We start from the raw sequence: 25,506 nt of genomic DNA, 5'->3' as shown, positions 1-25,506 counted from the left end.
TTGGGGAAGGGCAGATTTCAGGGACAGGAAAGCAGATGGAGGGGGAGAGTGAAAGATGATATTCTATGAAAGGGGATTAGGGTGTGTGGAGACCACGTTAGACAGAACAGTTCAAGGGGAATAGGAAGCAGGTCAGTAAGGCTAGAGCACGATTGTGAAGGGAAGGACAAGGAATCTGCAGAAATGATTAGAGGCAGGGGAGATAAAGACTTGTCAAATGGGGCACCTGGGTGGTTCAGTGGTTGAGCGTCTGTCTTCAGTTCAGGTCATGATCCAGGAGTCCTGGGATTGAGTCCTGCATTAGGGTCCCCACAGGGAACCTGCTTCTCCCTCTGCCTATATCTCTGCCTCTCTTGCAGTATCTCTTACGGATAAGTAAATGGAATTAAAAAAAAAATGACCTCTCAAGTTGTCCCAAGAAGTTAACCTTTTATCTTTGGGCAGTGGGAAATCCTTGAGGTGTTTTAAGCAACTAGTGACACATTTGGGTCTAAAAAATACTGTTCTGGCTATAATAAAGAAAATAAAAATAAATTTGAGGAGAACAAGAGATGCCAGGAGGTGTATTTAGAGGTCATTGCAGTTGTCCCAAAAAAAACAGTGGTTGGACAGTCTAGGATAGCGGCAACTGGAATGGAGAGAAATAGAATATTGTTAAAATTTGTATATTCAAGCAGTATGTAATACTTAATAAAGCGTAATGACATAATCAAAATGACCAAATACTCATGTTATCACCAATGAAATAAAGACAAAACTTTTTCAACACAGTTAAACCCTTCGTTTACTGTTCCCTGATCCCTTTTTCACTCTATATTCTGCATTTGTTATATTTATATATTTATTTAAAGTATTACTATACATGTATATATACATTCCTAAAAAAATACATAGTGTTATTGTGTGACTTTTTAAACTGTATATAACTGAGGTCATACACTACTTTGTCCACAACTTGATTCTTTTTGTGAACATTATGTTCAGGAGATCCATCATTTTTAATATACATAAGCTTACTTAATTTATTTCTACTTCACAAAGCATGTGATTGCATGAATACTACTTTATTAATTTCTGATAGACATTTAGGTTGTTCTCAACTTTTTACTGTTGCAACCAATGCTGCTAAGAACACTCATATGTACAGGTAGATATGTGAGCTAAGATAAAGGCAGAGGGGTAAAATCACAGAATCGAGAGGCATTCCCATTTTAAACTTCTTGATGTTTCCACACTATTCTGTAAAAGACTGGAGCTTATCCTGCATATGAGTGGCCACCAAGCCACACCTGGACAATGACAAGTCATATTAAGCTTGGTCATTTTCACCAGGATACTGTTAATTTTGTTAGAGATTTTTAAAGAATATAATTTGTGCTTTGTTATTCCTCTCTGTTGGATCTTTGATTTCTTTTTAATTGATTTCTGCTGTTAAATATTTCTGTATCCGTATTTTATTCTTTTTAAATACCACTCATCTTGAAACACGAAATGTACTATATTTTTTGTTATATTTACCTCTATCTTCCATACAAGAATGTTAGCTCCAATGGAGCAGGAATTTTTGTCTGTTTTGTTCATGGATTAATCCAGAACCCAGAATAGCTTAGGCACATAACAAATGTTTGTTAATTAAATATATATCTATTCATCTTTTCTTCCAACATTTTTAGCTTTAACTTGTTATTCTTTTCAAACTTTTAAACTGGACACTTAGGTCATTTATTTTCAGCCTTTCTTCTTTTTCTACTATAAATATTTAATGCTATAAATTTTTCCCTGAATATCATTTTATGTACATTTCATAAGTTCCAAAATGTGATATATTTATTGTTATTATTATTCTCTAAGTATTTTTGACACTCAAAGGAAATTTATATATGATGTTCTTTGGCACTACATGGATTAACTGTTTACCTAATTTTGTTGTTGTTGTTTACCTAATTTTTTAATAACCAATTGCTAATCCTTATAAGCATCAAACAATTCTGTTAAAATTAGGGGAAAAAAATTTAAAATTGTTTTGTTTCTTCTATCTTTATTGCCTGACACTCTTCAGTAATATAGAGCTTTAGTTTACAAACTTGGTTAACTTGGTATAGAATTCCTACTGGAAAAAAGCAAAATAAATGCTTAATTCTTTCTCTTTAATTACTCATTTTTCAAGTGTGGTTATCTTTTTTAATTAACAAACTTTCTTCAGAGCAGTTAACAGCAAAATTGAGCAGAAAGCACATATGTCTTGTTTAGTAGGTGCTTTAAATACTAACAATGAGTTTTTCTGCCTTTCCTTATTGATCATTGTGGAGTCACAGATTTTCAGTGATTCAGTGTGTTTGGTCGGCCTCAATTATGATTCTTTCTAGTGCTCAAATTATTACAACTTCAGCCAGACAGACCCTTCATATTGGTTCCTACATCCTTTTGACATGACTTACTGATTTTTTAAAATTGTCTTACTTTCTAGCACAAAATACATTTCACAGTCTCCTTGTTCCCTCCTTGTGCCAACACTGGATTTAGCATTTCTCCACGGGATAACCTCTGTTCTTATTACTGAGTGTGAACCAGCAGTGTTTGTTGCTACTGGAGTGACATTGCTTCTAGGCCATTTCAGTGGACAGAGATCACACTCACACACGCATACATTCTACATACCACTTTTACCCTCACGTCAGCTTCCCTCTAGCTGTCAGATCCTTCAGTCAGCACCTGGAGTTTGAAATCATTTTGCCATCATGCGATCTTTGCACTTGCAGTTCTATCAGCCTGCAACACTTTCTCCAGATCTTCACATGTCTACTTCTTTCTCATCTAACAGATCTTAGCCCAAATATCCACTGTGGGAGAAGCTTTCTCTGGCCACCTTGCATACAGTAACTTCTTTCCACATCCAAGCCTCTCCAGCACATAATCTCCTTTATATTAGTTTTTACAATGTATACTCATTTTTGCCTACTTCTTTGTTTACTTAATTACCTTATCCTATCCACCAGAATATATGTTCCATGAGGGCAGGGATAAGATCCCTTATATTCAATATTACATCCTTATGCATAGCTCATATTAGAAACTCTGTAAATACCTGTTGAATGGACAGATGAGACTTCCTTGCTTCCTGTAGCTGTTCAATCCAGAGAATGAAGCCCCAGAATGAAAACAAGAGGCTTGATTACTTTTAGTTCTGCCTTTGGCCTATGACCAATGGTACAGAATTGAAAAATCCCAGGAATACCTAGATGTAGAGATGGGAAACAGGAAGTCAGAATGATCAGTGGCCACTTATTCTACAGACTCCTCTTTTCTTTTAGTTTTTTAATTTGAGTGTAGTTGATACACAATATTACATTAGTTTCAGGTGTACAACATGGTGATTGAACAAATTTATGCATTATGTTGTGCTCCCAAGTGTAACTAGCAGTGGTCATCATACAACACTACTACAATATCATTGATTATATTCCTTATGCAGTGCCTTTTATTCTTGTGACTTACTCATTTCATAACTGGAAACCTGTACCTCCCACTCTCTTTTATCCATTTTGCCCTCCCCCCATCACCACTCTCTGCCAACCATCACTTTGTTCTCTGTATTTATAGGTGCAGACTGCTCTTTACATTCAGAACCAGTGGCACAAACCTAAGTGATTATGACTCATCCATGGCTTGTACTAAGGATTCTTTAAGAAAGCACCAACAAATGGCAGATGCTTCTTGATGGAAGTTTGAATGAATATCTCTTAAACCTATCTTTAAGGAAAACAATATATAATTGTTGATATATTTGAACTGGTTCCAAATCTTCGTATTATGTGCTCCAAACACTTATATCTCACTGCCAAGCACTGTGTTTACCCTTTATTCTATGGACCTACAGTACCCTCTGAAATGTTTAGTGCTTTGATGGAAAAAATAATAACTAGAAATGTGAGAAAGTTGTTTTAACTTGTCTAATTCATATTCTGAGATGAACAAATATTTCAAAAGAAGTTTCAACTGACATGAATTGTATCATATAAATATAAGCCCAATGCTAACTCTTTAAAATTGCGCAAAATCTATTTTGTTAAATAAATGTCCACTTCCAGATGGGCTGGCTTATGATAAGACATAGTAAAAAGACAAAGAAAGTGGATAACCATATAAAAGTAGATTCAATGACTTTGAGTCACAACTAAGGAAACAGGGGGAAAAAAAAGAATATTATTAGCAGTTGAGAATCCATTTCTAGAAGTAGAGAGGATTAGCTACAGTTTAATCAGACATACCAAGAAAAGCGGATGAGTGAAAGTACATATAAGAATAAGACACTCTCTCTCTCTCTCTGTGACTATCATAAATAAATAAAAATTTAAAAAAAAAAAAAGGGGGATCCCTGGGTGGCGCAGTGGTTTGGCGCTTGCCTTTGGCCCAGGGCGCGATCCTGGAGACCCGGGATCGAGTCCCACGTCGGGCTCCCGGTGCATGGAGCCTGCTTCTCCCTCTGCCTGTGTCTCTGCCTCTCTCTCTCTCTCTCTGTGACTATCATAAATAAATAAAAATTAAAAAAAAAAATAAGAATAAGACAGACACTAACTCCTTGATTAATCAGAAATTATATTGTGGTATACTATAAAAGAAGTGAATATTGAGTTGACTCGAGTACTGTGGGTATACTTACTGTGAATGGGATGTAGGCAGGCATCTCCACCTACTCAGTTAAGAATATTTCAAAGAGGGCAGCCCTGGTGGCTCAGCAGTGTAGCATCGCCTTCAGCCCGGGGTGTGATCCTGGAGACCCGGGATCGAGTCCCGCATCAGGCTCCTTGCATGGAGCCTGCTTCTCCCTCTGCCTGTGTCTCTCCCTCTCTCTTGCTCATGAATAAATAAATAAAATTTTTTAAAAAAAAGAATATTTCAAAGAATTCTGGAAATTCCTTTTTTGTTTAATTCAAGTGTTTGAAGAAAACAGGAACAAGTTTGGATTTACAGTAGAGAGATCAAAGAACTTTTAAACATTTAATACTTGCTTAAATAGATACCTGGGGAAAGCAGGTATTCTGGAATAATTTTCTTTTAAGTCATAATGTGAGTGTGAGCAGATAGAGCTAACGTGTGGCTCTCCATGCACTGACTGATGTTCTCCTTGCTCATCCTTGAAGCTACCACCCTGTGTTCTCACTACCTTGACTTTCAAAGTTCATGAAGAAGGACACCAAAGTCTCTCTTTTCAGTCTCGTCCATTCCTTGTAATCCAGTTTTTCACTCACAATACTCTGCTGGTATTGCATTTTTAAAAAGATTTTATTTATTTATTTATTTATTTATTTATTTATTTATTTATTTGACAGAGAGAGAGAGAGAGAGAACACAAGCAGGGGGAGTGGCAGAGGGAGAGGGAGAAGCAGGCTCCCTGCAGAGTAAGGAGCCCACTGGACCCTGAGATGATGGCCTGAGCCAAAGGCAGATGCTTAATTGACTAAGCCACGCGAGTGCTCCATCCTGGTATTGCATTTTATAAACTCTCCCTGCCCAACCAGTCATCAAATTCAGTGATCCTTTTTTATTACCAGGCTTTGAGTCTATGGCATTCCCACCTTACCTGATTCTCTCTTCTGTTGGCTTTGACGTGCTCTTTCAGGCTGTCCTCATGCCTCCCAAACCCTTCTGCTTTGGTTTCATGTTTTCCTCTCCCTCCTTGCTTTCTTCTTCTTTGTTCTCCAAACTGTCCCTTGGTAATCACTGACACTTGCATAAATACAAATATCAGTCTTTTTATCTTTTAAATTCTAAAGAAAATGACAAAAATCCCCGTTGCCAATTTTCTTAACCATGATGTGCTTAAATCATCACGTAATATTCTAACTCCAAGAGGTGAAAGGGAAGTGACATTGGAGGTACTTGAAATTATTTTGAAGATCACGCTGTTGATCTATGGTTTAGCATTAACCCATATATTTCAAAACTACAGGCTTTGATGTGGTAACAAAAAGCTGCAACAAAGTAAGTGATCTGTATTTATTTTTCTTTATAAAAAAACATTGTTACAGTTTTCTGTGCTGCATTTCCTCTGATGTGCCTCCTACAGGAAACTGAATTATCGAGTGCTAAGGTTTATTTGTTTTTTTTGTGTTTTTTTTGTTTGTTTTTAATGTTTGAAATCTAGCTATTGAAAGGAATGGAAATCAGACACAAAATTGCAATACAATTTTATACCAAATATAAGTTGGAAGTTTAAACTTTAAGTATAATTTGATATTACCGATGTTCTCATTCAAATTTTAATACAGTCATTGCAAAAAACAGTACAGTTTATAAATATTTATAGTGCCAACAAATTAAGTGAGAACTACGCAGAGGGATTTTATTAGTGTAACAAATAAATATCATGAGTTCATAAATTTACTTTTGTTTTATTTGTGTAATATAAATTTTAGTCCAAGTCATATTGGAAGGAATTTAGAGTCCAGCAACAGAAAAGGCCACTGGGTAAGAAGGCTTAAAGAGTAGAAATCGCTATGACTTTTGAGATCGTGCCAGTTCATCCTGAACCTAATGAATTCTATTAAAACAGGAAATAATAGTTTTTCGGTTGTGATCAGGACTAACTGTAAGAGATTAAATCTGATGGTCAGGAAAGGGAGCAGTCAGTGTGCAGTTTGCCTGCAGGTAAATTGCCTTGTGTTAAACGGAACTCACTAGCTAAAGCAATTATTTTTCTATAATATTCTCCCTTCAGAGGGCACTGCAAATGATACAGGTGGCAAACCAAGAACAAACAAAAAAAAGATGTAAAATACTTTAGTATCAATAAAGTGATGTAACTGTGAAGGTAACTGAATGATACGTGTAACAAACCAACAACCCAAAAAAGGGGAAAAAAAAGTTGTAAAATGTTTTAATAGTGAGATAATCTGAGGTATATTTACAATAGTAGTTTTGTTACCAACCAGGATCCTTGGGCTCTCCAAGTAATAGAAATTGACCAGAGGCCAAGCAGGAAGTTCCGGGCAAGGCTTTATATTGGGGCTTATACCCCAGCCCAAGGGAGACAGCAGAAAAAGTGTCCTTCAGACTGGGTTTCAGAACAAAGGCCAGGAAAATTTTTTTAAGGAGCTGAGACAGGAAAAGACTGACATTCAAGCATGTAGAGATGGGAATTTCTTGGCGCCTGCACACTTGCACGTGCCATGATCTCATGCTTCTTCACTCATCATATGTCTAATAAGCATGTTAACCCCCCCACACACACATGATTTTTAGCATCTTACAAGGGGAAGGGGAAAGTTCAGTGCTGGGGCCCACCTTGCCACAGACTGGTTTGGTCTTCACCAATCTCCCAGTGGAGTCTCTCCTTTGGTGAACATCCTGCTTCCTCATTCTTACCAGATAAGCTACTCAAGAGGTATAGTTTCCACTATTGAGAAATGCTGGATTTCATGGGCAGGGTTGCCCTGTCTCAATTTTAATTCCTTGAGTCGAGGAGAACCTAAAACTGCAGAGTAGCTTTGCCTACTCAGATGAACTGGATGCACTTCTTACCTCATGGTTCGTGTTCATATACAGCAGAGAATAACAGGGGAGAGTTTGCCCATTGTCCTTACTCAAAGAGGTCTCACACTGGTTGTTTTCAGCCCCCATCATATATATGGAAGGGCTTTCTGTCTCTTTTTCCTTTAATATTTTATTTAAAAGCAATTTGCCAATACATAGTATAACACCCAGTGCTCATCCCATCAAGTGAAGGGCTTTCCATTTCATACCAGGTGCCTCTGTGTTTTCACAGTTCCAAAAATCAATTTCTGGTCCTTAGAATTTCCCTGTGCCATTGAGATAGGGACTGTCCTCATCTCACTGAGGTAGCGATGAGCATCATTTGTGTTGTATTAGGCAGCCCCTGGGCTTCTGAGCCAAGACCACCACCCCTTGGCAGTAGTGACACCAGAGCTTGCTCACTGGGAAATCCAGAAAGGCTGACCCTGCTCCTGTGGCTTCCCTGCAGGTGCAGTGTCCTAGTCCTTGGGCCCTCTTGCCCTCTCTCCATCATCACACTTCCTCCTTCTGGCTCCACCCTGCAGCTGCAATTTTTAGTTTTTTTGTGAGGCTATTTGTGAGCCTGGCTCTTCATCTATGCTTTTCAATCTATTGTTAAGGGAAAAACAGTATGATCTTAGTTGTACAAGGCTGACATTCCCCCCAAATTACTAAAACGCATCTTTTGAGGATTAAACACCTGGGCTGTTGTTTCTGCTAAGAACTCCTGAAAGCTATTTTGATATGTAAATATCAAGGATTGCCTTCTTTGTTCTTTTGCTGGAGCTGTCAGTGGTATTTTCTGGAAACAATTGAGGAGAAAGGACCCAGGCACCCAGGCGGACCAAATAAGCAATTTTTAAAATTTATTCATTAAATTGGACAATTTATTTTACCTTTCTGTGACTTTATTTCCTTACCTGTGTTAGTTTCTTATGGCTGCTGTATAACAAGATACTACAAACCTGAGGTCTTAATAGAAACTTATTCTCACAGATCTGGAGGCCAGGAGTCTGAGATCTGTTTCACTGCTCTGAAATCAAGGTGTTGACAGGGCCATGCTCCCTCTGGAGCTCTAGAACAGAATCCTTCCTTGTCTCTTCCACCTTCTAATGGCTGCCAACTTTCCCGGGCTTTTGGCCACATCACTCCACTCTCGGCCTCCATGGTCTCATTGCCTTCTCCTCTTTTTCTTTGTGTCTCATCTCCCTATGACTCCTTTTCATATGGATACATGTGATTGCATTTAGGGCCCACTCAGAGAATCCAAAGAAGGTCAGATTTACAGGTTCCAGGAAGTAGGACCTGAATGTCTTTTGGGAGGACTATTATTCAGCCTATTATAAATTGGGTTAGTAATAGTACTTGCATGAACATTAAAGGATATAATATATGAAAAAGCACTTAGAACTATGTCTAACATGCAAAAAAGCACTCATTATATGTTAGACCGTGATGGTGATCCCAAGGATGATGAATAGGAAAATGCAGACAACAAGTTTCAAAATGAACAAAGTAATTTTTTAAATGAACATACATAAATGGTCTTGTCTCTGGATTTTTGATGTGCACTAATCTTAAATTGTTACTCTTCAAAGGACTTTATCTCTATATTAAACTATTATAATCCAATAGTTTAGATATAAGGTATAAAGAGCCATTTGTGGTTCTGCCTTTTGTTATTTTTCACTTGAAATTTAAATCATTTCAATAATTTTGTTCATCCTAAATTCTTCCTAAGGTTGAAAATCAAAGATGTGCTATGATAGGCTTGTCTTCTTGTGTTCTCTTGTCTTCTGCCCACCTAGGATACAGATCTGATGACATTCAACATTTCTGTACACCGGTCATGGTGGCGGGAGCATGGGCCTGGTTGTGTCCGAAGAGTGCTGCCTCCGTCAGCCCACGGCATGATGGATGACTACACATATGTCTCCGTCACAGGCTGCTTTGTTGACTTCCAGTACCTAGAGGTCATCCACAGTGCTGTCCAGATACTACTCTCTGTAAGTAGCATATTTGTATTGTTGCCTAATCAAGACTCTCCTTTATGGGCATTTTGTAAGTAAACCTTTTGTCCACATCCATCTGGTAGATTATGCCTTAAATAAGCACATGGGGAACATCCTTTAAATAATGGAAATAGTAGCAGGTATGCTAATATCAGCTATACTCAATGAGGCTACATCTTTTACTCTTGGTATCCAGGTACTTTGTTTTAGAACTAGTTAGTGATTATAGTTTCTAACTTAATACAGAATACACACCATTCAATGAAATAGCATCGCTGTCCCCCAGAAATAGCCTTGTACATTCTCTACTTTGGGCTCTTCTACTTACACTTCTGCTACTACTTCTACTTCCAAAGCATTCTTACTAATGCGCATTAATTCCAGAGATAGAAGGATGCAAACACACCCAATGGCCTGTTCAATTTACTAAGCCTCATATTTCAAATAATAAATCCTTAAAAAACAAATCCCACCAAAGAGTTTTCCACATTATGTTGCCTAAAATCTGGTGTCAAGACACACTTCCATATAAAGGAGCATAGAGAAGAAATGGCTTGAATGGACCACATAAGGTTCATGTGCTAGGAATCTGTTCATTTTTTTTTCTACCAGATTGTCCCACCCACAATTTGATTAGAGCGTAAAGTGGAATTAACTTAGGATATATACCATTATCAAGAATGATGTTCCTTTAAGATCCAACAAGGACTTGGAATGTTATTTGAATCAATATGTAATAAAGCCATTTTTAATCACACTTTTCATATAAACCAACCATCTCTCTCAGTCCTCTGTCCAAATGGTTAGAGGTCGAGTCAGAAAAAAAAAGATACAGGCTCAATAGTAAATAAATAGACAACAGAAATTTAAGAGGTGTGTGTCAGGGGCAGCCCGGGTGGCTCGGTGGTTTAGCCCAGGGAATGATCCTGGAGACCCGGGATCAAGTTCCACGTCGGACTACCTGCATGCAGCCTGCTTCCCCCTCTGCCTCTGTCTCTGCCTCTCTCTCTCTCTCTCTCTGTCTGTCTGTCTCTCTCTCTCTCTGTCTCTCATGAATAAATAAATAAAATATTTAAAAAAAAGGAGGTGTGTGTCAGTTAAGAATGTACCTTGGAATTATTTCTAGAAAGAAGGTTGAAAAACCCTTGCTAGCACTTACTATATCGATTATCTACTGCTGCATAACACACCACTCCAAAATGGAATTACTTTGAGCAATATAAATGTATTGCTTAGAGTTCTGTGGATCAGGAATTTGAGCAGGGTTCAGCTGAGTATCCTTCTGCTACACATGATATGGTCCAAGGTCACTCATATGTACCTTTTAACCAGGAGCTCTGCTGGTGCTAGAATCTCTAAGAAGACCTCACTTATATGTCTGGTGCTAGCTATTGGACCATTCTCCTCCATATGGCTTGTCTTTTTGCAGAAACTTGACAGGCTTTCTTATAGCAAGGCAGCTAGGTTCCAAGAGAAGACCAACATGTAAGTGTTTATGCAGCTTCTACTTGAGTAATGCTTATTATTGTTCCATGGACTATAGCAAGCCATATGACCAAGCCCAAGTTGAATGTAGGGGGGTTGTTATGGAAAAGGAGCCATGGCTCAGTTGGGGCTGCCCATGTAGCAGTCTTACCTCACTTGCATAATGTATGAATTATTGTTCTTTAACCTGCGTATTCAAGTTTTTAAAAAGTGTTTTAGAGCATTTGAAATATAATTCTCTGGAAGGAATAAAGATTAGAATAAAAAATCAAAGAGAGGATTGTTTAGGATTCTAGTTCAATGAAAGACAAATTCTGCACTAAATAAAAAAGAAAGAAGTTGGGCCATGAGACTTAGGAATTTTCTGAGATGTAACAGGAAATCTGATTATTCATGGTTTTCATATATTGCCAATTGTCAATAGATGCTTATCATCTTTTCCTATTTCCTGGTAATTCTTTAATTTCCCAGTGGTTGCATATGAAACTGTGGTAAATATATATGTTTAAGTCATTGTTTTAAAAAAATATGGAGACAATTTTTTTCTTAAAAATTTTCACACTATTTTAAGGTAAATGAGTACTCTTTAATTATATATTAGATTCTAAAGGTTTTTATTATTTTTTGATTCCGAAGCATTTTTCTAGAATCTTTCATATCTGGACAGATCTCCCTCCTTTTAAAAAATTATTCATAGTAAATTGCTAACCACTTTGTGGAATGATAGCATAATGTTTAAATTTTTTAGAATGCAGCAGAATAGTGTGGAATCAGAAAGTCATTTTGCCATATCAAATGAATGGCAAGGTTACAGTATTTATTTGATAAGAGACTGAACTGGCACATAAAAACACACACTAAGGAGAAATACTAAATAAAATAAAATATATGTTGCCACCTCAAAGTACTCCTCAGTTATACATTAATTCCTTGACATATTTGTTTAGGGAACATTCAAAACTGTCCACCTGCATATATAGACCTGACTGTACTAGTCAGCCTTCCAACAATAAAAGAATTAGTTGCTTGTCTCTGACTTTTCTTGGGTAATACACCTGTGAGACAAGATTTCCAATATTTTATCTTTTTATATTAAAATAGAATATACTCTGAAATTGTTTCACAATTGTCAAATTATTTATTATTGCATGGTTACATGGGCTTTTTGTATTTTCCACTTATTTCTTAAAAATATGTTTATAATTATTAGAATTGCAATTTTTAATGTGATGACATGGGAATACTTGCGGTAGCAGTTGCCTAACATGTGCTGAAATGTCTGTCTTATTCCTGAAAAGCGGGGTGATGGTTGCAGCCTATGCTGCATGGGCACCAACTTTGCAAACAGATAAAGGGCTTTGAGATGGCATTAGGGGCACAGAGAGATCTAGAAAGATGCAGGGAGAGGCCAATGGAGGTGGGCAGGATTATGGAGAGCTGTCTCAGGGTTCAAAGGCAGCAGCTCTCTGGCAAGTGAGAGGGAAGTATTTAAATGATATGCCCATGATACAGCTCTGCTCTGCTGATGAATCTTGCCTGTACAATTGTTCCACCTGAGAGTAGAGCTTGGAACTGAAAAAAATGAAATCCCAGTCATAACTATCTATAGGGACTATGTACAAGCTTGACAAAAACAAACCAACACCTCTTTCTACCCCCTGCGGTGGGCCTGGGTGCGCCGTCCCTGACTCGGGCCTCCCTCCGACCGGGACCTCTCCCAGGGTGCTCCCCCATTAAAGCACCCTTGAACCTACAAAAAAAAAACCAACAAAAAATAGCAGAATTCGGAAAGAGGGCAATGGCCTGGTATCCCCTGTGGGACCACGTGCCCAGCTCAACTGGCCCCAGCACAGGAGCTCTGGCCTCCACCCTGGGCCAATGCCACTGTCTCTGCAGAGCAGCAGCCTGCCTTGGGCTTCCCTCCCAGGCACCCAGGATGAGCAGAAGAGAGAAAGTGGAAGGCAGAGAAGAGGTTCCTATCACCCAGATCTCACCAAAGCCTGTAGCTTTGGGGCTCCTGCAAATTTTTAACCCCACCAAGTTAAACTTTAATGTAGAATCCAAAGAAAAACTGGACAGTATTAGGAAAGAAACAAAATCAAATCCATGGAGGAGATGACAAGTCAAGTGTGCTAGCTATGGTTCAAGCTGTTAGTCCCTCCTCTCTGTGAGCATAGACTTTGGTTCATATGCTCATCATTTCTACCGGAAGGATGGCCAGTAACTTCCTAAATAGTCTTCCTGGCCCCAGTTCTGCCTCACCCATCACATGGATACTTGCTTCCCTTGGGGGCAGGAATGATTACAAAGTGCCAATCTGATCACTCACTTTTCTTCTGATCACCAGCCAAAGATTCCCATTACCTTCAAGATGAAATCTGAATTAATATCTTGTTACATGAGGACTTCAGGACCTGCCCCCTGTAGGATTCCCATACTCATCTCCCAACACTCCCCTAAAGTAGCCCACCTGCCATCTTCACAGAACATGATAGGTTTGCAAGCATGGCAGGTGTCCCAGCATGCAACACTGTGCTTGGAATGCCTCTCCACCCACCTTCCTCCCTCTCAGGTCTCCAGCCACCTGGCCACAGTCCACTAGTAGATACCCTTTCCCCCAAAGTTTCAGGATATGTTAATTTTTTAAATAGATAATACATTCACTCAGTCCAAAAACATAAAAAGGTATATAGTGAAAGTACTCCCTCTTACCTTTGTGCACCCCTTTGCCTGGTTTCCTCATCTCTGCTCCCCAATGGGCAACCACTTTTGTTTTGTTTGTTTTTTAATGCTATGCACGTGATTCCAAAGTGTCTATGTGAAATTCAAGAAAATGTGATTATCTTCCTTGCCCCCCACAAAAGACAGCATATGACATGTACTCTTCTGATGTCTTCCTTTTTTCTACTTATCATATATTTTGGAGCTATTTCTGTATCAGAACATCAGTGGTTCATTGTTTATTTAATGCCCCCCCCCATTGATGAAAATTTAAATTGTTAACCTCATCTGAATATAATGATGTTGGATGTATAGAACATAAATATCACATAGCTAACATAATATATAATAAATGATATAATATAATACCAATTATCATAGTTATATGTTATTAACTATTATGCATAGCGTTAAACTAAATAATTGTGTGCATGCACCAGTAAGAACATTTCCCAAACCTGCCCTGCTCACTCACTTCAAGTGTAGTAGATGGCCTATCATGAGAGAAGTTTTATAATCACTGAGTCTCTGGTCTGTCTACCAGAATGAAAGCCCCTTGAAGACTAGAGTTGTGCCCTTTTCCACTTGTTCATTTCTGTAGTACCAGGGAGTAGCTGAGTGATGACACGTGAATACTTGGTGAATGAACAAATGGCCAAGAAACAAGAGATTCAAAGTCTGACATGGTAAACACAAAAGGAAGAATCCACTTGACCCAAAATGGCAGGAATGTGCACTGACAAAATGCAAGAGGCAGGATGAACTTGAACTTCATCTGGGGAACGAAGGGCATGTATGCAAAATGTTCAGCACAGTGCATAACACAGAGGCTCTCAGTAAATATTAGCTTTGTATTGCTATTACTGAGTTCCTACTACAATTGCTCCATACCCTTCCCTTTCCTATGCAAGCTGGTCCTTGTTCAAAAGCCATCCTGATAGACTGTATCTACTGAACTCCTAGGTCTTTAATCCCACACCTGACACCCATTTCCTGCATGAAAAAATGTCATTTCTATGATCTTCATAGGACACTCAATCATAAATTTTTATTCTGAGGAGTGAAAATTTATTTAACATGTATTTATTTTCCTCATTCTGGTTTCCTAAAGCCCTTCCCTATCCATGCTGCTTGAGAGCACTTGGCTGACCGAATAAACTCCTATTTTCATGAAAAATTTCAGAATTATTTATCATAGTGAAACCATGATTGAGGTAGTAAGTTAAAGGCCAGTAGCAAGCTCCCAAATGCTGTGGCTTTGACTCCTTATTTACCCTGTATCCCTAATGCCTACGGCTATACCTAACTCAGAGTGGCCACTCACTCAGAGTTGTTGAGTAAATTATATAAATTTTCTAGATTTTTAGTTTTATAAAACACAGAGTGCATAATGTATAAACATTGAATATAATTTACTGAGGCTACGTCTTAATTTTGTTTCATACCATTTGGTAAAGAAAACCTATCCAAACAACATGCTTCCAAATTATTTCTGATTCAGATGCTATTTGTTTGGATTGGTGAGAGAATACCCAGGTGCACAGAAAAGGAAAGTCAGTCTGCTCCAAGACCATAACTCTCCCTGTGAATTTGTTCTTCCAAATCTGTGTGTTTTGTATTTGAGCAGGCCTCCACTAGTCTAGTTACTTTGCTCCATTAAGGAGAACATCAAAACAGTTTCTGGTGAAAATGTAAAGTTATGTCCAGTTAAATTCCAAGCACTATACTGTACATATTTTCAAAATCAGATTTCCATTCTGGAAATTTAACACCACAGATTTAAACAAGAAACATATATATGAAATTAAATACTACAACCCAGAATGCAGTGTTTCCTTTTTCCACTAAAGAATATAGATAAAATATTTCTGATTGAAAGAATCTCTATAACCAATTAATCTCATTCTACAATGTTATGTTTTACTCACCTAATTACCAAACATTTGAACATGAAATCTTAAAAACTAAAATGAAACAAATAATGAAAAGTCATATTTGTATCACATATAATGAACAAAGGATCATTATCAATAACATATATTTAGGAACGCCTGGGTGCCTCAGCGGTTGAGCGTCTGCTTTCGGCTCAGGGCGTGATCGCAGACTTTGGGATCGAGTCCCACATCGGGCTTCCTGCATAGAGCTTGCTTCTCCCTCTGCCTGTGTCTCTGCCCCTCTCTCTGTGTCTCTCATGAGTAAATAAATAAAATCTTTTTTAAAAAAAATAACACATGATATTTAAATGAATAATAAAAACAACGAAATTTAATCATTCAGGCAATGAAGGATATGAACAAATGTAATTACATAAGAGAAGATTCAAATTGTAAACAAAGGTGTAAAATATGATTATTTTCAATAGTAGCTTGATATGTACAAATTAAATTTACACTAATTTAACAACTTTAAAAACAATAATACATAGTATTGAGGTAAATTTTTATTAACTTATTGGTAAAGGCAGTCTTTATTGTGAGGCCCATTAAAATGTCTGTACCTTTTGTCCCTGTAAGCTCACTCAGTGGAATTTCTCCCAAGAAAAGAATTCACTGGAAACAAAGAGCTACCGGCATGATGTTCTTTTCACTGTTATTTATAATAGTGAACCTAGGTATGTCTAAACATATCCTGTTCAAGACAGTATAACAATTTACCGTACATCAATATGATCACTGGATAGATAGCAATAACTATGATAATTTAATACAAAATTTTATACTAAAACATGGAAAGGATTTCTGATTTAAATAAGCAGTCAAGAAAAAGAAGTAAGATGCAGCAGACAGATGTGGAATTATGTGTTTTCTCCCAAAATGTTTTTAAATATTGTATCACATTTTTAACATACTGTTTAATTGTCACATAATTTGTATAGGAGAGTGGAAGAGATATTATGTTTGTTTTTCTTAGATCATTAAACATTCCTAAATCTCATAATATTTACGTGATCACTTTACGAGGCACTTTTAAATCTATGTTATTACAAGTTATTCCATTTTAGTGGACTGCTCTGTTCTGAGGTCAGTAATAATAAATATGTAACTTAAGGCTCTTTTTCAATTTTTGGCATTAGTTATTTGCTGGCAAACAGATCCATATACTCATGTTAACCATTAAACAACATCTAGATAGACAATTAGATAGATATTTTAAGGACCTTATTTTTTAAAACTACTAGACGAATTCTAATCTGTAGACCTGGAAGAGATATTGAAAACTCACCTATCTCCCCGGAGATAGTTTTACACACATATTGTCTTGAATCCTTGCTGTCAACATATTCTCCTTCATATCTGATAGGTGACAGTGTTTCATTCTTTAACGTCTTTGGAGGCTGTCCCATGGTCAGATCTGGGGCCCAGAGCACTCTGAGAATGGCTTTTCTAACATCCCCATTCTGTTTACACGTCAGCGTTCATCACTGTTCTCTGCCCTTTATATCAGACACATTCAGCTTAAAGATAAATTAAAACTCTATAGAGCGAAAAGTAATATTAGACCACAAGGTATCCTGCAGAATCTGTATCCTCAGAAGGCTGCATGGGTATCTGTTCCATCTGCTTAGAGTAAACGGCCCCGTGACAGGAGCAGATAATACTATTGCTAATTCACTAACATATGCTCACACAGTGTAAGAATGAAAGTCAAAAGATAAGATTTGAAATAAGTTCCACTTACTATGAATTATATTCCTCCAAAAATGTGAATACAGCAAAAAGAAGGGTTTTTTGTTGTTGTTGTTGTTTTGTTTTTGTATATTAGCTTTTACATTTATTTAACCTGCTCCCAATATTTTTGAAGCTTCTCCGAGTGCTTTGCAAATATGAACTCATTTAATCTTTAAAATGGCCCAAGAAGAAAGTATTATTTTATTCATTTCTCCAGTGTGGAAACTGAGATGTATGGAGAAATTCAGCAATTTTCCCAAGGTCACACGGCTTGTAATGAGCGAAGCCGACCTCAAACCCAGGCAGATGGAATCCAGAGTCCATGGTCTTAACTACTTTGTTGTGCTTCCTTATGACATTGGAAAGAGAGCCTCTAATTTCCTGACAGCCCTTTGCCGAGGTCAGTGGTAAATTCCCTCGGAGTTGTGGGGCTGTGAATCTCCTCTTGTGTTGATGGGTTTACTGACAACTCCAGTATTTTAAAATAAAAGAGAGCAATTAATAATTATCCAATAGCTAAAAAATTTATGAAGTGAATAGTTCAAAATGTTCCCTTCACCCTTGAAAATATCTGTATTTAAGATTTTATTTATTTATTTGTTTACTTGAGACAGAGGAAGCATGAGGGGAGGTGCAGATGAGGAGGGAGAAGGAGAGAATCTCAAGCAGACTCCCCACTGAGTCCAAAGGCTGACACAGGGCTCAATCCCAGGACCCTGAGATCATGACCTGAGCCAAAACCAAGAGTCAGATAATTAACTGACTGAGCCACCTAGGTGCCCTGAAACTGTCTAACTACCTTCTTGTTGTTTAAAAAAGGGGGGTGGGGTGGGATCCCTGGGTGGCCTAGCGGTTTAGCGCCTGCCTTTGGCCCAGGGCGTGATCCTGGAGACCCGGGACTGAATCCCACGTCGGGCTCCCGGTGCATGGAGCCTGCTTCTCCCTCTGCCTGTGTCTCTGCCTCTCTCTCTCTCTCTCTCTCTCTCTGTGTGTGTGTGTGTGTGTGACTATCATAAATAAATAAAAATTTTTAAAAAATGTAAAATTTCAACGCAAAATGCTAAGTATATCACATTCCTTTTCTCATTGCTTTGCTTGCTGGGCCTTTCTAGGCACTACTAAGAGGAAATAAATCATAATCAACCTACCACCTAAACCCTTTATAGAATCACTCTTTCCCATTAAATCCATTTTTACATGAAATAGATGGTTTCTGTCTGTGCCAAAATGTGAGCCATTTTTAAGTGTTACCTAGAAGTATTAGTAGTTACTTTAGTTACTCCCTATACACCATCTTTGATCTCTGTATTCAGTTCCATCCTCAGAAAACTGAGTCAACAGTTCATTCAGAGGCCCATAAGGGAACCATTTATCGGACCATCAGAATACTGGGCAGTGTTCCTGGTCGGGGGGGAAGAATTGCCATTGCCATGTTGACAACACTAAAAATGTTTTGGCAGAGACATTTGTGTTCAGGAACCAGGAATATGTCTGGTCAGTAAAGTCGCTTGGGTTTGAAAGTGATTGTCTTATGAACTATAATCGTAAGTAATGTTTTTCTTGTTATTCATGTCTTTGCAGTGTATGTTCTCTGACTCTGAAATGTGCATACATGTTTTAAAGCCTTTACTGGAATATAATTCACATGCCTACAATACATCCATTTCAATCATACAGTTTAGTAGTTTTCAGTTCACAGATAGGGCAGCCATCAGCATAGTCAATTTCAGAATGTATTCCTCACCTTGAAAAGACACCTTGACCCTTTAGCTATTACCATCTATCCTTTCTTTCTCCCCCAAACCTAAGCATCAACTACACTACTTTCTATTTTTATGGACTTGGCTATTCCGGTCATTCCATATAAATGAAATCATGTAATATGTGGCTGTTTTGTGTCTGGCTTCTTTCACTCTGAATGTTTGCAAGGTTTCCTCATGCATCTTGTAGAAGAACTGTATTCCTTTTTATGGCTGAATAATACTCTTTCCTATATTCACTTTTAATATTTTTGTCTAACACTTGTACAGTATTTAACAGAATTTTCAGAAATGCAAATCCTAAATTAAAAAAAAGGAAATGCAATTCCTGTTCACTGATAAAAACTTAAGTGAAATTTGGCACAATCTACCATATATTTTGTCTACGTATATATCCATGTTTTGGAAACCTTTAGATTACAGATCGCAATTTTCAGCTCATAGATGCTTCGTCTTACATAAATCTAGTATTAATATCTGTCACTTGTACTCAGCATCTGGGGTTTTAACAACCTAAAGCATGTACACATTTAAAGTTCATATTTTTCTTATACCATAGCATTCTCCCTAATAGTATGTGTATGATTGGATTTTATTCTGTATGTTAACCAGTTATCACAGACCTTTATGTCTCAAACCACAAATTCCATACCATTTCCAAACAACAGAACTAAGTCTCATAAGGCCCGAGCATTCATGATTATCCCAGGCATGTTTGCAGTTTTCATAAATTATTACTGCCCCACTGGTTTCAAATAATCTGCTAGACATTGATTATTAAATGCAAAAGTGAGTTATAACATTTGGTAGACTTAAATACAATTTCATCAGAGAAATGTAAAGCTTAATTAGAAATCATATCTAGCACAAAAATCATTATATAGGAAATCTGAGATATATTTAATAATTAATCAAAGTAAACATTGTGACTTGGGCTTATGGAGATGTTAGAAGCAAGAAAGCTAATTTTATTGATGCTTTACTTAGGGTAATTTAATGTCATTCAGCTGTTGGCAGACATTTCATCTTTAGCCTTAGGTAGAATTAATATTAGGTAAAAAGAAAAAGTAGCTTTCATAATGATAAGAATTAATTCAAAAACATTTACACTCTCCTTTTAGAAGACCAAATTTTGTACAAATTCCCTAAAGAACATCTTTTGTCATTTTTTTGTTCTTTCTAAATGAAAACAATCTGTACATCATTCATTCAGAAAAATATATTCAGTAAGCCCCCTCTTCTATACGAAGCACCATGCTAGGAGCTTTGGGGAGGAAAGGATGGGGATAAACCAAAGTAGAACTTGACACAGTCCTTCCCAAGGTATCATTCAGTCTATTAGGGAAGATTGGCAGGCAAGCAAAATATCAGCTTTCAGAATGCCCAAAGGGATAGAGTGCTGGGACTTCACTGAACTTGCAGGACAGGTTTTATGACTGGTTTTGTGTTATTTGCTAATAAATACTGTCTCGTGTGTGGCAAAGTTTATACCAGACTTGCTTGCTTTCTGGTAGCAAGATTGTGGGAGAAAAAAAAAACAACCGTGTTCCTTGACTTCCTCTAAATACCTACCCAAAAAAGACTTAATGATTATAAATGATCAAATCGGTTTAGTCAATACTTAGCAGAGTAGCCGGAGAAGATGTCTCTTAGGAAGAAGCATTGAGCTGACATACAAATGAAGTCAATTAGAGTAGAGCTAGGAATATTCCAGAGGAAACAGAAAGATCTGCACAGCCAGAGCCTAGAGAACAAGTGAGTAGTAGTGGAAGATGAAATGAGAGAAGTAGGTAAGAGTTAGAGAAGCCATGGTACAGAATTTGAGTTGGATTATAAGACGCTGGCAAGATACTATTATGTTTCAACCAAGAGAGTGATATGATCTATGTTTAGGAAAGCAACTCTGGAGCTGTTTGAAGAATGGATTGGAGAACAAGATGAAAGAAAATAAGCCAATTTGATGGCTATTCCAATAGACCACCTGAGAAAGGATGGTGACTTGGACTTGAGTTGTGGCCATGGAAGTAGATACGCCTAGACAGGAGTCCTTGCAGGATGAGAGCAAATGGCATGTGAGGAAAAGGAAGAAATAAGGATGGAGCTTCGGGTTTGGATTTGAGCACTAGATAATGCTGCTGGTTACTGAGACGAGTCTGGGAATCTTGTTTTACTGGTAGCTTTTATCTCTGCTTGACATGTAAAACAAACGCAATCAAACACAGATTATTTTTTTAAGTTTAATAATTAAAAGAATATTTACAGATTTATCATGAAACTTAAAACACAGTCAGCCATCTAAAAGTAGAAGATATGCCTCCTCAGACTGAAAAATCTTGCCATTCTAATGGTTCAGAATTATCACTTTATAATGGCTTAAAGTAACTAGCACGATATTGGCCATTCACGTTTGACTAAGCTGATAGCAAAAAAGCTATGAAGAAGGTGATACTCTTTATTTAAATTAATCAATGTAAATAGCTCTTTCATTTAAAATTGATTTATATAAAATTTGAGCAAATATTTGCAGTGCATAATTACTACTTAGTAGCAAAGATAATCAGGAAGTCCTGTGGACAATGAAACATGAACAATTAAAATCTTTAAGATACACAAAGTTTTTAATAATAAGCAAAACTAATCCAAATAAATAGAAAACTGTGTTATAATGTTTAGCTATAAAAGGATTTTTTTAAGATTTTTTCTTTATTTATTCATGAGAGACAGAGAGAGAGAGAGAGAGAGGCAGAGACACAGGCAGAGGGAGAAGCAGGCTCCATGCAGGGAGCCTGATGTGGGACTCGATCTCGGGTCTCCAGGATCACACCCTGGGCCAAAGGCAGGCCCTAAACCCCTGAGCCACCCAGGAATCACCTGTAAAAGGATTCTAAAGACAATGTTAATAATAAAAAGAATCACAGGTATCATTACTGGGTAATGTGCCCTGGCATCTCCTTTCGAAGTGTTACCTTGCATAATCTTGCATAATCTCTCAGGAATAATGAAAGGTAGGCTGTATTATCTCTAGTTATATATGAAGAAACTGTGACATGAAATAAATATCTTGTCCAAGATCCTGTGGTCAGTGATTGGGGAGGAGACATCAAACTTTGTTCTTATGTATCCCAAAACTATTATGCTTATTGAGGATATTTCATTAATACATAAAACAAAAGGTAATATAGATCTAAATACATCTTTTCATGTATGCTTTCGAATGATATTAAAGTTCTAAAATATCAATTTGCAAATCTTGTCATTTATTTCACAATTTTGTGTAAGTCCAAATCTTTAAATTGTGAGATTTTTGTGTCCTACATGTACTGGACAGAGGAAACAAATTCTATTCCAGTTATTATTAATATCCAATTATTCTTGTTAGTGGAGTAAATCATCAGAACAAAACCAAAACTACCAAGTAATGCTTTCAGGTGGGGCTTTGGAAGACCTTTATGAATATTAAATCATGCTGGGTTCTGGGTCTGCATGAGAAACAAAGAGGAAAATCAGTGAAGATTCAATTTGTAAAGAGTTTTCAGTTTCTTAACCTAGAACACCTTCTCAACCTGTCAATACTTCTTCAGCCTCTGTAACTTTCAGACTGATGGAAAGACCGTGCTTAAGCACAATTCACCTGCTTCTAATCCAGACATGTGTTCTCATTTGACTCTTTCTTTCCTGGAGGAGACATGATATATTCAATCTGAATTTTCTTTCCTGGCCATTGAGTCGATTTATATTTGTATAGGAGCTACACTGTAAAAAGGACTTAATAAAATTCAACGACTTTTATATGACAAGAAGTTAATTGTCAATATATAACTGTATGTATATAATTTCCATTAAGTGAAACTTTTTCATCTCTTATATTAAGCCAATATTTTATATTTTATTTCAGCATGGGATTTGTTTCTATGAAATTAGTGTTTATGTTCAAATTATAATAGATTTTATTTTTATTTATTTTTTAAAAGATTTATTTATTTATTCATGAGACACACAGACTGAGAGAGAGAAGCAGAGACATAGGCAGAGGGAGAAGCAGGCTCCTCGCAAGCCCCATGTGGGACTGCATCCCAGATCCCAGGATCACGACCTGAGACGAAGGCAGGCACCCAACTGCTTAGCTACCCAGGCGTCCCAGATCTTATTTTTAGAATATACTTGGAAAAGCAGTTAGAATTTTACTAATGCTATGGTCTGAATATATGTGCCCCCCGCCCCAAATTTTTATGCTGAAATCCTAACCTGCTAAGATAATTGTATCAGGAGGTGGGGCCTTATGGGAGGTGGTTAAGCAGTATAAGTGGAGCCCTCATAAATGGGATTAGTGTGGTATGAAAGGGGCTCCAGAAAGACCCTTAGCCCCTTCCAACATGTGAGGACATAGTGAGAAGGTGTTGTCAATGAACCAGGAAGAGGACCCTCACCCAACCACACTGGTACCTTGATCTGGGGACTTTCCAGTCTCTAAAATTGTAAGAAATCAAATTTTTGTTGTTTATTAGTTACTCCATCTGTGGTATTTTATTATAGCAGCTTGAATGACTAAGACAACTGAGTCAGACCAAAATATTTATTTCTAAACTCTTCAGCACTACTTTGCAAGTGACTTGAATCTTCATTGTTTGTTTCATTTGTAATTATCAGCAACAGATATTAATTGACAATTTACTTTTGGCCTAGCACTAAAGTAGGTAGATTCTCTATCTCAGTACTACAGGTATAAGACATGTTGACACAGCCTAACACTCATAATTGTTGGTGATTAGAAAGAATAGTATAGAGGAAAAGAGTGAAGGAATAAATATGTAATAATTATTAGGTATAGGCTTTGTTCTACACACTGTATAAATATTAAGTCATTTAATCTTCTTAGCAATTCTATTATCCCCATTTTTCAAATAAAGAAAGTAAGGAAGAAAATGCTATACACCTTGCCCAAGGTCACCCAGATAACACATAGTAGAACTGAGATTGAAACCAGGTAGTCTGGCTCAAAAACACACATTGTTTAAAGCCTCTGGTTTTTAATCTTCCAACAGAGATTGCCTTCAGAATTGGCTTCCAATTAGATAAAACAGACATTTCAAATCCTCTTTGAAATTCAGAGATGGGAGATGTTCTGGTTACCCTGAACCAGATGGTGAAACAAGGCCCTCAGTGCAGATAGTTGCCTTAGGAGGTGATCCGAAGGAAACACAGGAAAAAAGGAATGAGAAAAGCTAGTGAAGAGTGGGTTGTTGAACAAGTTATTACTGTGAGCTCAGAGTTCAAGATCCTGGGGATCATCCCTTAGTTCCGTGTGTATGTCCCCATCCTCTCAACTTGAGTGCTTCCTTAAGAATATTAAATCCCTGGCATTCCGGGATGCCCTGCCCAAGATGTGAGCAGGATGTTTTGGGGCCAGAGAAATCTCTCAAGCCAAGAATCATGGAAGTCAGTGTGCAGGAGAACTGTCCACTGACGTTTCAGGGTAACTCACAGGTGGGTTAACAGAGTAGGGAGAAGAGGATAATAGTACACACTACAGTAAGGAAGAGCAGACATCTATTGCCTGTCATCTTCAATATCCCTAACTTTTGATGACAGGACTTCAATTGCCTTGTAGTTAGACACACATCCATTCTCCCTCTGCATGTTAAAGGTGGGCTCTGGTTAGGGCAAGACTCCACTACCCTCTAGCTCCAGGGTAAAACATGAATCCTAAGATTTTTCAGTCAGCATATTCCTTCCCCTGGACCCAGTGACTGGTTCATAAATAGTCCTATAAGCTTATTTCTGAGATTCATCTGTACTATTCTTTTTTTTTTAATAATGCCTTTCGATTTTTTAAATTTAGCTCTTTAAAAAAAAAACCATTTTATTTATTTATGAGAGAGATTGAGAGGCAGAGACATAGAGAGAGGAAGAAGTAGGCTCCATGCAGGAAGCCTGATATGGGACTCAATCCCAGGACTCCAGGATCACGCCCTGAGCCAAAGGCAGATGCTCAACTCCTGAGCCACCCAGGCATCCCTCAGCTGTACAATTCTCACCTTTTAGGAAATATAAATTTTTCCTTCCAAGGTTGCTGAATTGGGAGGGCTTGGATTTGTAGATGGAAACAGCCATTGTGTAGACAGGGCCTATCCGAGAGAAAAACAGATCTGTAAAAAAAGAAAGAACACAGACACAGAGGAATACAGGCATAGTAGTTCTGAATTGAGTCCTACCCAAACTAGTCTTACGCATGGACTTTTCAATTACAAGTCAACACAAGTCTTACGCATGGACTTTTCAATTACAATAAATTCTCTTTTCTGCTTAATTTCAGAATAATTTCTCCTGCCTATACCACTTTTCCATAAT

The 25,506-nt window shown here is 37.5% G+C and overlaps 1 protein-coding gene and 1 long non-coding RNA gene across 5 annotated transcripts in view; one reads left to right on the top strand and one right to left on the bottom strand.

Moving 5' to 3' along the window:
* The window catches only part of NKAIN3 (sodium/potassium transporting ATPase interacting 3), a 605,524-nt gene that overhangs the window by 444,537 nt on the left and 135,481 nt on the right, over positions 1–25,506 (top strand). For all 4 annotated transcript variants that reach the window (XR_005989989.1, XM_041769525.1, XM_041769524.1 and 1 more), the window contains exon 4: positions 9,321–9,518. Coding sequence is in view for 3 of the 4 variants with exons in the window: in XM_041769525.1 (XP_041625459.1) it covers positions 9,321–9,518 (198 nt within the window). In the remaining variant the exon portion in view is untranslated. The remainder of the gene's footprint in view (positions 1–9,320; positions 9,519–25,506) is intronic.
* Positions 344–5,817, bottom strand: LOC121499050. The gene is made up of 3 exons (XR_005989990.1): positions 5,582–5,817; positions 3,086–3,235; positions 344–628 (listed from the first exon to the last, which is right to left on the bottom strand). It is a non-coding gene; the product is annotated as an uncharacterized LOC121499050 (long non-coding RNA).

The sequence above is a fragment of the Vulpes lagopus genome, chromosome 9 (genome assembly GCF_018345385.1).
Source record: "Vulpes lagopus strain Blue_001 chromosome 9, ASM1834538v1, whole genome shotgun sequence".
In the NCBI taxonomy this organism is placed as follows: domain Eukaryota; kingdom Metazoa; phylum Chordata; class Mammalia; order Carnivora; family Canidae; genus Vulpes; species Vulpes lagopus.
The sequence above is the reverse complement of the archived record's forward strand: the minus strand, read 5'-3'. Positions and strand labels throughout refer to the sequence as shown.